The following is a 14,626-nucleotide window of genomic DNA, read 5'->3' on the forward strand; positions in this document are numbered from 1 at the left end:
TCCCTTTCCATCGCTAAAGTAAACGTAATCGAATTGTGGTCACTATCACCAAAATGCTCACCTACCTCCAAATCTAACACCTGTCCTGGTTCATTACCCAGTACCAAATCCAATACGGCCTCGCCTCTTGTTGGCCTATCTACATACTGCATCAGGAAACCCTCCTGCACACATTACAGTAAAATAACAGTCAACATGCAATGGGATAGATGTTGACTTTGTGCAAAAGTGTAATACAGGCAATAGCAATTCAGAAGCTCATATTCCATCTCCAAAGATTTTTAGTTCCACTGACGTCTTTGGAAATAAAAAGTAAGAGAGATGTAAAACGAGCTGATAACTTGCTGGCACCTATTTCACACAAAGTCAAGGTCTACCTCAAACTATTTGCCAAGAAGAGGTTTGCATTTAAATGAAAATGATGCCTGAACTGACATTTCAAACAGCCTTGTACAAAAGCAGCTACTTTAAAAATGTTGGAATCATTGAATGCAGTATTCATTTAATATTGCATACTGCTATCACTAACAGTCTCAACTTCAATGGCAGCTCTGTGATACAGATGAGGTGATGCTACTGCACAGAATAACATTTCACAAGAACATGTACTGCACAAAAGTGACTTGACTTCCGAATAACCTCCTGGTGAAGATAACATCTGACAGGAGAATGACAATATTAAATGTAAAACAAGTTGGAAAACATTCATGTCTGAAACAGAAGTTAACATTTAACTATTATTTTTGTAACAATTCTATTTGGTGCAATTGGTATAATTCACTCAAATTACTGAAGAAGCTAGGAATTCCATATGCAACAAGTATGTAATACCTGGAATGAACTGCAATCATGTTAGGAAAACAAAGGTCATTTTAAGGGATTTATAGTTGCATTGGTAAACATTAAAAATAAGGTATAGTTTTAAGTATGTTGAATTTAACGTCTCTGTGGCTGAAAGGGTAAACCTGGGGATAGCATGGTGGCACAGTGGTTAGCACTGCTGCCTCACAGCATCAGGGACCCGGCTTCAATTACAGCCTTGGGTAACTGTCTGTGTGGAGTTTGTACATTCTCCCAGTGTCTGTATGGGTTTCCTCAGGGTGTTCCAGTTTCCTCCCACAGTCCAAAGATGTGTAGGTTAGGTGGATTGGCCATGTTAAATTGCCTCTTAGTATCTAAAACGTTAGGTGGGGTTACTGGGTTACAGGGATAGGATGGAGGCACGGTCCTAGGTAGGGTGCTCTTTCAGACATTGGTGCAGACTCGATGGGCCGAATGGCCTCCTTATGCACTGTAGGGATTCTATGATTTCTATGATGACAATTAGATTCATGCTGGAAAACAATATTTGTGTGGGGGCTGGTTTCAATTCCAGCCAGTGTGTTTAGAGAGGGGTATGCTGTTAAGAATTAATAGAACTAGTAGGCGAAGCTTAGCTACAGGAGGCCCTTGTAAGGATAAAAAGGGTTTCAAGTCTTAGTTTTAGCTGGATATATTGCAGTTGGAGACAGGACACTGGGGAGTGAACATTTCTTAGCTTTGCCAGAAGCGAGTTAAAAAGATGCCTAGCTCCTAGACTGCCACTTGTGGGCTGCTAAATTCTCAACATATACCTTTGTTATAACTTAAAAGTTTCTCTGTGTTTGCATGTCAAGATTTATGTTTTAAAAATACCTCAACATAGACATCATCATTCCTTGAAAAGTCTCCTTTCTTTCTTGGAAGAATGTGAATATGCACATGCTGAAGGGAAGAGAGAAAATAAAAATCATCATTCCATGTATTGAGGCAAAGCATTTCACAGAGTAAATACAGAAGATCACAGATAAATTTTTCTAAACTCTGGTGTTAATAGAAGGCAAATTTGCTTTTGGAGATTGAATTTTCACCTTTTGAATATTTTTCATACCACTTGTAAGATAAGACAGTTGTGGAGGAAATACAAAGCAGAAAGATCTATTCAAAATTTTTCTCCAGTCTGTATAAATTATGAAAAGTCGTATGAATTCTACCAAAATGACTTGGGTTATCTGTTTTACATTGCAGATCACAAAGCTGGCAAACCTCGCTGATTGCTTGCAAGTGAAATAAAGAACAATTGAGAATGGATTTAAAGTACCAAGGTCCAAGTTGTCAAGGAGTAGCTATTTCATGAACAATCCCTTATAGAGCTTGGAATAGCTGATTTTGCCATGGGGAAATGCAATACAAATGGTGCAAAGTAATTAAAAAAACCTAAATGGCAATTCTACAATGCTCAAGGACTCAAAGAATAATAAACACACGTGTTCATTTGTATCATCTTCCTCTGTCCGATCGCAATAGTAAATTGATTCAATTTGCTGGTGAAGTGCACTCTGTTATTATACAGAGAAGGACAGGGAAAAAACAATATGGCCAATGTCTTCTTCAATTTAATCAGGTACGTAGAGAGGCTGAAGGTGGCCTAGTAGTTACTATAATCACCTCACATCTACCAGCATGATTTCAACTAAGAACTATTTCAACATTGCTAATTTCAACAGGACCGGAATTTTGCCTTACGGTCAGTACACCTAGCATTGCTCAGGGAACAAGAGGATTGTGCCAAGGTAATGTCTGCATTGTGCTTGGGAGAATTCTGCCTTATATCTTAGCACATTAATTCATTAGTGGACAGAAGAAATGGCATCATCCACCATGTTCAAACCATAAAAATCTCAAACGGTCAGGACAACGATGGAAAAAAACTGCAGGAGGTAACTCTGTTCAACAATTTTCATTTAAAATGATATACATTGATAGACCAAATAAATTTAAGGATAGATTTTCCAGATGACAAGCTGTCTGTGCCAATACAAAATTAGTTAGTGAAGACCAGGAAACGGTCCAAGATTCCAGATTCCCAAGCTAAACAACAAAATATGTACAATTGTATTCTGTAGTCTGTGTGTGAGGTTCTCTTAATAATAGGAAGGAATTGCATTCAAATGAATCGATATGCAAGATCATGAATTTTTATGTTGAGCACTCAGGTAATCCAATGTAAAATGGATGTTGAGGGCCAGAAATATTCTGAGCTTTAATGACATGCATAGTGTTCTCAAATTCTTGATTGCTAGATAGTTTTACTGCTCCTGTTTGCAGAACTAAGAGGGAATTCCATAACGTTGAAGTATCCAAAACTCTGTTGCCCATGCCCTAATTTGCAAAGTGTCCTGTTCACCCCTATACTCACTGACTTACATTGGATCTTAATTAACAAATACCTCGATCCAAAAATACTCAACCTCGATTGCAAATGCGTCCATGACCACATCCCTCCATATCTCTGTAACCTCTATAACACAGAGGTATCCAGATTCCTTCAATTCTGGCCCCTTAAACATCCCCGATTTTAATCATTCCATCATTGGCAGCTGTGACTTCAGCTGCCAAGCCCCAAAATTCTATAATTCCCTTCCTAAATCTGTCTACCTCACTTTCCTCCATTACAATGCACTGTAAAATCTATCTCTTAGACCAAGCTTTTGGTCATCTGCCCTCATATCTCCTAATGCAGTTTGGCGGGAAATTTTGTTTGATAATGTTCATGTTGAGCACCCCTCCTTTACAATGCACTTTAAAATCTACCTCTTTGACCAAGCTTTTGGTCATCTGCCCTAATATCTCCTAATGCAGGTTGGTGGTAAATTTTGTTTGATAATGTTCCTGTTAAGCACCTTGTGATAGAGGGAGGTGCTACATAAATCTGAGTTGTTGTTATTGTGTGGAATCATTCTTATTTGAATTTTCTTGGGAGGAGGATGCAAGATGGCGGGGGGGGGGGGGGGGGGGGGGGGGGGGGGTTTGGGACTAGCGTTACTGGTTAATCTGCAGTGCACAGATGCCTCAAAATAACCCTGAAACATAATTACTCACCAGGGTAAACAGCTGTGTCATCTTTTCCCTGGAAATTGGCAGCAGAATCAGAGGTTTATGATTCTTTACGTCACAAAATTCTTCAAGTCCAAGACAGTACTCACGTCCATGTAGCCATCAGAGCTCCTACAGACAATACCATGGACCCCATGGACAGCAGGTGGTCTACCTTATCAGTGCGCACATATTCAGTGATCAGTAATGTAGGATATTCAGGTCAATGGTTCCCTGACAGCAGCAATTAGTGCATAATTAGGGCTATTTAAACAAGATAGCAGATTGGAAGCATATCTCCAGGAAACTTAGGTCTGGGTGTGTGGTGTCAAGCCAACTCCAGAGTAATTTAAAAATGTCGAGTGGGACCTGATTCCAGAATTCCCACCTCATTCTCAACACCAACTATTTTCAATCTATCTTGTGCCCACCTGCCTTCCCAGACAGGCAGGTCTTTTGGGGCTTAAATACTCCATAACAATGGGCTGAGCATTTATTAGAGAAAATCCCACAATGCAAATGACCAATATTACTGAGGATTTCACTGCAGATCTTGATGGAGTTTCCAATGTTCTCCGGGGTAGGCTAAAATCCAGAAACGTGGCTGTACTCAAATGGCAGCCTCCACAACAGTCATTGCAATGTGCTTTGTCAACTCGAACGTGACTGCATGAAATATTACTTATCAAGTAAGAACCTCGGGCCATGATTTAACTAAAATCAAAATATAATCCATTCTGGGCGGGAATCGAGGGGTCGTTCCTGGTGCTTATAGCACCAGAAATGACCCCATTATTGAATGGCATTTTAATTTTTGGTCCCTGGTGGGGAATGCCCCGCAGAGGCTGAACTTCGACGCTTATCCTGCACTGAGGAGCTCTGACGAGCACCCTGGCAATATCAGACTGTCACCCATGCCAGTGTGTCAGTCTGGCAGAGTCAAGGTGCCCATGTGGCACCAATAGTACCAGGATGCCAGCCAGGCCAGAGGATGACCACCTGGGGGTCTGTGATTACTGGGGAGACCTCCCAAAGTGCCAATAAACCTGGTATCGGCACTCAGGTTCAGAAACACCTACGTGAATTTTTAAACTCACTAAATTGTGCGAGATCTGGTTAGATCGTGCAAGGCGTAACGACCGTCGGGAATCCCGGGGGTGGCCTCTTCCAGTATCTACTGGCCAAGTCCTGCTGCGATTCCAGCGGGACACGGACAGTAAATCGCACCCTCTGTTTAATTATAGGATTGATGACATCGATACTTAATGCTCAGCCATGTAGTCACATAAGTTGATCTTTCAGCCAAAAAGTTCCTGCTTCTCTATCACTACCACAAATGCTCCTCCTGGCTTCTGTTCTGGAATTCAATACTGCTGTTTCTTCAACTTATCTAAAGCCCCAGAGTTGACTGACAGAGCAGGCACGATGGGCTGTATGGTCTTCTGCTGCTCATATTTCTTACATTTGTTCTTATTACCTTAGTTGATGCATGGGTGGTGCAGTACGCTGTGAGGTGTTGGCGTCTTGAGCAGGGCTCAAATGAGCATGCAAGGCAGAGAAAGAATAGAAAAAGACTAGTAATGAGCCTTGAGATTTGGGGGTCCTCTAACTTCACCCTTTCCATTCCCTCTTTGCTAATTGCCCTCAAGATGTGCATTATGGTCTCCTCAAATGCATTCCAGGGCTTGAACATGGGATCAAGCTGTTGTGCAAGTTTACTCACTTCTGGATGTGCCATTTGTTTTGCAAGCAAATTAGTAGGTTTGTGGGTTCTGATCGCACCTTGAGGAGGAAAAGTGGATATTGGGACCCAGAGGGTGATTCTGAGGAGGAACAATTAAATGGCTGCCTCTGGGATCCCCGACCAATTATGGTCACGAGGTTAGATGACCAACAGGAGACCCTCCAGCTCTGATATATCAGCAGACCCACCATCAGCGATGGGAGCTGCTAATTTAGGTAGGTGAAAGAGAGAGCACCTTGAGATGGAGACACCCTTTGAAGACTTTTTAAAAATTAAACGAGGTCATGGCTGCTAAGCCATCATTGTGGAGGTGAAGTTAAAAATGCCATGTGAAAAGCTGGCCATTTTCCCTCCCACTGATCTGCTTTCATTGGCCATTGCCTTAGTGAGGGAGGCCTAACTGCTAACTGGAAAATTCGAGTCAGGGTCTGCACACTGATCTTGATAGGCCCATGGGCTTAATTGGCTACCCTCTACTTGCGGGTGGGTAGCTGTTCATCTACTGCCCTCCTGACCAGGATGTTTAATAATGACCCTGGAACCATGTCAGAAAACAGGCTTCCTGGCTGGTGCTGCAAAAATTGCAGGCTTGTCTGCCTCCATTCCACCTTCACAGCCATTTAAAATTTTGACCCTGGATGTTTGAAAAGCTACAGTGACATCAAATACTCCTCCTCTCTGTAACCTCCTCCAGCCCTACAACCCTCTGAGATACTGCTGCTCTTTCAGGCCTGGCCTCTTTTGCATCCCTGATTTTCTTTCACCAACTCAGGTAGCAAGAACAAATGTAAGAAATAGGAGCAGCAAAAGACCATACAGCCCATCCTGCCTGCTCTGTCAGTCAACTCTGGGGATTTAGATAGAAGAAGTAGCAGTACTGAATTCCAGAACAAAAACCAGGAGGAGCATTTGTGGTAGTGGCAGAGAAGCAGGAACCTGTGAGCTGAAATAACAGCTTTTGTAACTCCATGGCTGAGCATTAAGAAGAGATGTCATTGGGACTTCCGGTGACGATGGGCGGCAGGCAGCCACACACTGGAGGGCTCCCACTTGGGAATAGGAATTTCGGAGTTTTAATGCCCGGTCCCAGAGGCAACGGAGGCTGAAGGGGCTGTGGGAGGGCACGGGGAGGAGAGGTGTCCAAGTTTGGGAGGGGGCGGCCGTGGAGGGGGGGGGGTTGGCGGGGATCCGCAGGTGAGTGGAGGGGTCGGCGCAGGATCTGTGGGGAGAGCGGAGGCTGGAACACCAGGGAAGAACTTGAAAAACAGTTCACAAAACACATGGAGGCGGTGGGGAGGGAGATGGGGATGGTATTGAAGGTGCTGGTGGAGGAGGCGATTGCCCTGGTGATGGCGGCGGTATCAAGTGCAGCGGCGAAGGTGCGGGGGCAGGGTGGGACGCTGAGTGAAGTGGAAGGGGCATTTTCGCAGTACAGTGATCAGCACGCCTCGGTGGGGTGGGGGGGGGGGGGGGGGAGTTGCGGAGGGTGATAGAGACCAACAAGGGTCTGCGAGAAGTGGAGGACCTGGAAAGCAGATCCAGGTGACAGAGTCTGGGGATTGTGGGTCTGCCCGGGGGGGGTGGAGGGCCCGAGGCCAACGGAGTAGTTTGTCGCGATGTTGGCGAAGCTATTGGGGGAGGGGGGAACGATCCCTCCCAATATGAACTGGATCGGGCTCATCGGTCGTGGAGGTCTATACCAAAGGCGTGTGAGCCGCCAAGAGTAGTAACTGTGTTTTCGTAGGTATAGCGTGAAGGAGAAAGTCCTGTGCTGGGCAAAGCAGAAGTGGGTGGTGCAGTGGGCTTGAGCTGGTATACGCATATACTAGGACTTTGCGGTGGAGCTGGCAAGGGGGCAAGCTGCCTTCAGCCGAGTGAAGAAGGCACTGTACAACAGTAAGGTGCAGTACGGCATAGTGTGTCCAGCTGGGTTGAGGGTGACCTACAAGTCCAAGGACTTTTATTTTGGGGCGGCGGAGAAGTTTGCAAGGGTTGAGGGACTGGGGAAGAATTGAGAAATGGCCGTGTGCCGATGTAGCCTCAGGTAACTTTATTTTTTCACTGCGTGTTGGTGTAAGGACTAAATGAGTCAAAGCTGTATATATTTGGACAAGGGAAGAGATGGGACTTTCATTTGCAATGATGGTTCTTTGGGGCTTGGGTGTGTATGCAGTGGTTGTGTGCTAAAGGAGATTTCTTGGTTTTCCTGGGACCGGGTAAGGGGGAAGGGGGAAGGAGACCCGGGCGGGGGCCTCCACGCTAGCCGGTTTAAGCCAGCCAGTGAAGGGGAGTGAGGTGGGAGGAGGGGCTGCGGCCATCGGACCTGGTAGAACAGGTTTCAGTGAGTCTAGCCGGAGTGAAAAGTTGGGGGAAGGAACCGAGGTTGGGGGGAATAGTTTACAAGAGCAAGTGGAGAGGAGGAGTCTGGGAGGGGGGGTCTACAATTCATGGGCATCATTCACGGTACTCTTTCGTGGATTGGATGGCATTGAATATTCGGGGGAGGGTTGGGGGCTGGACTGTATATGTCAATGGTGACCACAGGCGATTCAGGATTCCTTTTTCCTATTCTTTTCAACCTCGGGAGGGTTTGTTTTATTTGATGCTTATATTGTCAGGTGGGTCGTTGTTTGGGGTGGTGGGAGGATGGGATCGTTGTTGTTGATAAGGGGATTGACATTGTATTTATTACAGTTTACTGTTTATTGGAGAGGTATAAATTCTGAAGAAAATGTGAAAATGGAGAATAAAAATATTTATTAAAGAAAAAGTATAGATGTCATTGGCAGCCATGCCTTCAGCTGTTGGAAAACCCTGCCTAATCCTTTCTGTCTCTCTCTCATCCGAAAGACATTCTTTAAAACCTACCTTTGACCAAACTTTTGTTCACCTGCCCTAACCCACCATATCTAATGGAACAGATCAGTTTAATTTTTCGTTCAAGCACTGGAGTCAGAATTATCAACAATTTCTGCTGCTATTGAGTTTACATTTGGGAAGTGTTCATTAGCACAGTTTTAAAACGAATGGGGTGTTGTTGTGACAGTAACATGCACTCTATGAAACACTATAGTCCGCTTGAGTTTTCTTTGTATGTTACTTTGTAAACTCTGACATTCCTTGGCCTATACATTAGCAGGCTTCTAATTTTCCAGACAGCACAGGGAGGGTTTTCCATGAGTGGGCTTTTGGCTGTGCTGATAAATCTGAAGCACTCTGCCAAAAATGTTGGAAACAATTGCAGAAACTGGTTGATCTAACAGACTGAGTTGAGATTAATACAGTTGAGATCAGATACTCACAGCATGGGGAACTATGCAAATAAATATCTATGTATATCAAATGAAATAAAAAGAGAAAACGTTGGAAATATTCAGCAGGCTTCTTGGCCAGCAGGTTAGGTGGATTGGCCATGCTAAACTGCCCCTCAGCGTCCAAAAGACTAGGTGGAGTTACGGGGATAGGGCAGGGGAGTGGGCCTAGATAGGGTGCTATTTCAGCTATCTAGTGAATCCTGCTGGCAGTGCTCCTGTGTTAATAGGGACAGATTACATTTCGCAGTGTTGTCTGTTTATGCAATGAACCCAACTGTTTAATTGTTCCTTCACAAAGAGTGAATACATTTGATAGGGAAGAGGAAACAGCTGAATATGCATATAAAAGCAAGCAAACACATTTGCGATCAATTGCTCCACTTCTATTAGTTTTCACCCAAAAACAGCAAACAAAAAGGGATCATTTTTATGAATAAGATATGAGAATTATTTTGCAGAAGTATAAATTCAAAAATATTCATAGAGACTGGTCTTACAATAACACAAGAGTTAATAAAGCTCAAAATTGATGAAACATAACTTCTGTTTCATATTTTCATTTACATGATCCCCTAACAGGGACCTTTGAAAAGTTTAAACGTGTTCCTGATTAATCAAATATTCATAAAATTTATTTCACATTTACAGCTTCCAATGCTTTGCTTTTCCCCTGTTGCAATGCAATTTATAGATACCTCAAGTACCTGACAAGTAGATGTGAAGTAAATTAACAGTGATTGGTCTCTCCCAAGTAATCAGCTTACTTCAATCTGTGCTCACTTTAATAGATTGGTAATATTTTAGGCCCACTGCGATGCAACAAATCGGAGCGCTTATTCATGAGGTGATTTATGGCCCCCAAAATAACTTAGTTAAAGGTATTTGCATAATCACAGCATTAACACCAATTCTCATCATTAGTGCTATCAGCTTTGGAGGATGCAATATATTTTATGCAAGTATTTAATGAAGTTATTCAAGTAGGGAGGTGAAATAGAGGTCTAGAAATTGGTTCACGCCGCACCCTTTTACAGGTATAAAATAAGTGCCTAAGGGTCCGATATGAGCACTCAGTAGGACCAGAAGTGCACCATACGTTTTATTGGTTCCATTTTTTCCGACAGAGTCTGAGTGCGTGTCTGAATCAGGTATTAGCCCCCCCCCCCCCCCCCACACAAGCCTAAAACTTGTTTGAGGCCCACTTTGTAAAATTTGATTCTGCCAAACCACAGGCAAGATTCAACTCTGTGGCTTGGGCCCTCGACAACTTAATCAAATGGGGCTCACAACCCCTCACTAGTGATTTTGAAAATTAAGCCACCCTTTCCAACTTTTAATAAATTATGCTCACCGAAGGAGATCCCATCCATTGGGTAATCCATTATTGCAACTGAAGACAGGCAGGAAGGTAGGCCTCATAGGCTACCTGGAGCACAAGCCCTTGTGCCTGCCATCAGGTAACCTCTGACAATAGGCCTTAAGTGGCTTTCAACAGCAGGTAGTCAATCAAGTTTGTTAGTAGCTGGGTGCCCTGTTGCCCCCATACTGTCTAAAGGAAAATGGCTCAGATGTGGAGCCGGCAAACAAGCACATTGGCAGGCAGAGCAAATTATCATGCAACCCACCTCTGTGCTTGTTACCAGCGGGAGCTAAAAATATTGCCCCAAAACATGTAGCATGCAGATTATTCAGGTACTTGGTGGCCACACAAGTGGTATTTACGGGGACATAAAGCTAAGTTTCAAATTTTGTTGCATACCTCAGAGCATCAGGGCACACCTGCTCCTCCTAGCTCAACATGAAATTCAGCCTCATACATACATCTCTCCCCACAAGAGTCTCCTAAGGTTTTGTTTTGCTCTTCAGACAGGGGAACTGCCTCTAGAGGGATGTCTGTAGCTCTGGTAATAAGCACATCAGACCAGTTTATCCTGGGCCTGCTGGTGGCCTCATGTTTGCACCATGATTACACTCCAATTTGAACATGATCCAATTTCCATATCAAACACTGAATTTAATGTAGCAAAAATATAATATTCTTTTTAGTCTCTCAGATAATGGCATTTAGGTTGGCCAAAATTCCATTTGTACCCCATATAACAAACCCAATTTTCTGATTCTCCTTCTATCATACACACTGCTTGGTAAGCATTGTGATAATATATTATGATAATATATTCTTCAGAGTTATTGAAGAAGTAATGTTTATCAACCTCTCCATGTTCTGAAACCACAAGGTTCCAACTTTTAGAACTATTGATAGATTCAGAATGCATGGCAACAGCTAACTCGAATTCAAGTAAGCAAGCTGCCCTTCTCCAGGGCAATTGGAAATGGGCAATGAATGCAGGCCTATCCAGCGACACCCATATCCCATGAATGAATTTTTAAAAGAAATGTCCAACACAGAAGATAAGTGTGAAATAGTTGTACTTTCATTCAACAACTCAAACCTAACGGTCCCTAGACCCTGTGATATTGGTGACGTCTCCCAATAGGTTTCTTTGGCACCACTCCACTTGGGAGCAGAGGAACAGGAAAGGGATGAGAAAATGGAAGGCAAGGATTAAAAAAAAATTATTCATTGAGTCAAATAGTGGGGGAGTTATGATTTAATAATCCACCTTTTTTGTATTTCTATGTTCTTGGCAGTTAGATAATTTGGACATTCTGAATTCTCCCTCTGTGCACATGAACAGGTGCCGGAATATGGAGACTAGGGGCTTTTCACAGTAACTTCATTGCAGTGTTAATGTAAACCTACTTGTGACAATAAAGATTATTATGCAAGCAGGACAAATTCCTAACTAAATTATTCCATAGCCAGCTTCATAAGGACAGCTTTTGCAGCTCCTTCAGTTTCAACGTGGCCAGCTGTTGACCTCGAACAAACGTGATGTCACATGTAAGATCAGCAGTTCTGAGGTGGATTATCATGGATGTAAACATACATTCTGTTCCTATGTAGCACAATGCAATGTGATTCCAACATACTTTGGCACAGCTCTCTTCTCACAATGCACATTCCAGTCAGATTTCCAGCAGCTTCAGTATTCTGTTTTTTTTTGTGACATCTTTCAATCCACTCTGGGCTGTATTTAAAAAGCATTATTTCCAAGTTGGAAAGCTTTTCTGACATAACAGCCAGGGAATGGGTCCCATGGTTTCTGAAATCTGCCTCTAATGTGACTCTCAGTGGCAGATTGAGTCACAAGATTGCCAGATTCATTCTGCATTGCAATTAGTCCAGTCAATGTGGTAGGATTGAGCTGACTCCAAATATTATTCCCAAAACAGGTGAATGTTGTGGGTACCAGTGTAACAGAATAATGTTATGGTTTGATAATATATGATAATTTATCCACCAGGGAAAATTAAACTATTTTATCATTGCACACCCATTTATAGTTAGATGACAAATCACATTTTAAAATAGCCCTATATGTGGCAATAAGATAAATATGCAGGGGCTCAGTCTACAGGGTCCGTATATGGTGTGGGAATGTCTGTGGAGTATGACTTATGCCGCTGGCAAAGTATTCTGCTGACCCTGTTGGAATTCATGAGGTGAAGCTCATTACCATATTGATTAGCATAGCAGGAGATTACATGGCTGCTGTAGGGTAGGAAATGTCTAGTCACGATATGAAACACATGGATCCATGGGGTGTCCAGGACTGGTTTCAATTGCCAGAGAGGTCAAAGAGAAACCTGTCATATGTCATTTCCCCAGGGTTATCTTTTTGTTTCTTTTACCTCTCCCAGGGTGAGTGATGATTGAGGGGAGTTGAGAGGGATAAAATCTTTATTCAGAAAATTGTGACTGTTGTAGTCTGAAGATAGAACTGCTGGCCTTTCACTGCTCGCCATTTTATAATAATAATCTTTATTGTCACAAGTAGGCTTGCATTAACACTGCAATGAACTTAGGTGAAAAGACCCTAGTCGTCACATTCCGGCGCCCGTTGGGGTACACAGAGGGGGAATTCAGAACGTCCAATTCACCTAACAGCACGTTTTTCGGGACTTGTGGAAGGAAACCGAAGCACCCGGAGGAAACCCACGCGGACACAGCGAGAACGTGCAGACTCCACACAGACAGTGACCCAAACCGGAAATCAAACCTGGAGCTGTGAAGCAACAGTGCTATCCACTGTGCTACCATGCTGCCCACAGGATGTTCATATGACATTCCAGGCATCACAGGTGTGTGGTAGATTTGATGGGCTTACCTGTTCTTGTCTTACACGTAATTTTCATATTTCCATATAAACATAAGGTGACAGCCAAACCCTTGATACACGGCAGCTGGGTATCATGTTTCCTCTTCCAGATGTTGACACAAATGTTCAAATTCAATGAATTCTTATTGAAAGAATTTCTTATTAGAATCTTAGAATTCTTTATTCTTTCTCAATTCTTGATAGCATACAAAGCAGGCACTGGAGGAAGTGGGGGCAGGCAGGATTTCTGGTAGTTGGTCACTGACATTTTGAGCATTAAGGGTGTTATGTCTTTCTATTCAGGAAATTCAATAGTTTCACAGTAGACGCATGCCCTCTCTTATTTGGTGAACTTCAGGGGAAAGAGTAATTGAATAGCTCTGTTGTTATGCTCCTGGCTGTGAATCACCCTGAAAATGCACTGAATTCTCCGGGAGCAGAGAAACCGGGGAGTGTATGCAGATCTATCATTGAATGTGTCAGAACAGGAGTACAAAAGCAAGGAAATGATGTAAACCTTTATAAAATACTGGTTCAACCTCAGATGGAGTATTCTGTCTAATTCTATGTGTCACGCTTTCGGAAGGATGTCAAAGTCTGAGAAAGGGTGCAGGCGAGATTATTGGAGTGGTACCAGGGATGAGAGATTTATGTGGTGAGACTAGAGAAGATGGGGTTGTTCTCCTGATAACAGTGAAGGGTAAGAGGAGATTTGAAAAAGGCACATAAAAACATGAATAATTTCAATCGAGTAAGTGAGGAGAAACTGTTTCCAGTGGCAGACGGGTCAATAAAGGGGACATAGATTTTAGTTGATTGACAAAAGGACCAAAAGCAAAATGAGCAAACAACTAACAGGTTGAGATTTAGGTTGCACAGTCTGAAATAATGGTGGAGACAGATTCAATACAGCAACATTCAAAAGAGAATTGGATAAATACCTCAAGGTGACAAAAATTACAGAGCTCTTGAGAAAGGGCAGGGGAGTAAGGATAACTGGATAGGTCTAGCAAAACGAAGGCATAGGCATGATGGGCCAAAGAGCCTCCTGTTACAGTGTTTGTGTCATTCATATCACAAGTGGCAATGTATATGGGGTACAGCTGCATAGTCCAGGGGCCTAGACTAATAACCCCGGATATGTCCATTCAGCTACACTGCAGCAATTAGAGAATTCAAACTGTTCATTAAATATCTGAAAGTAGAAAGCTGGTATCAGTAAAAATGATCAGGAGTTGTTGGATTATTGTAAAAACTAACAGGTTCTCTAATATTTTTCGGGAAGAAACCAGACTTTTCTTATGTAACATGGCCTCTATGTGACTCTAGACCAGGCATTTTCAAAGTCGGGGGCGCGACCCCGCGGGTGGGTCGCGGGCGGGTGTTGGGAGGGTCGTGGAGCCGTCCGTCGCGGTGCTCCCGATTCCGCAAATTTCCACGCAACAGCTGCA

At 43.2% G+C, this 14,626-nt stretch overlaps 1 protein-coding gene across 3 annotated transcripts in view; it reads right to left on the reverse strand.

Annotated features, from left to right (window-relative positions):
• fhit (fragile histidine triad diadenosine triphosphatase) overlaps positions 1–14,626 on the reverse strand; it is a 1,624,435-nt gene that overhangs the window by 364,190 nt on the left and 1,245,619 nt on the right. For all 3 annotated transcript variants that reach the window (XM_038810527.1, XM_038810530.1, XM_038810528.1), the window contains one exon: positions 1,675–1,743. In XM_038810527.1, the coding sequence (XP_038666455.1) occupies positions 1,675–1,743 (69 nt within the window). The remainder of the gene's footprint in view (positions 1–1,674; positions 1,744–14,626) is intronic.

Source organism: Scyliorhinus canicula, chromosome 11, assembly GCF_902713615.1.
Source record: "Scyliorhinus canicula chromosome 11, sScyCan1.1, whole genome shotgun sequence".
In the NCBI taxonomy this organism is placed as follows: domain Eukaryota; kingdom Metazoa; phylum Chordata; class Chondrichthyes; order Carcharhiniformes; family Scyliorhinidae; genus Scyliorhinus; species Scyliorhinus canicula.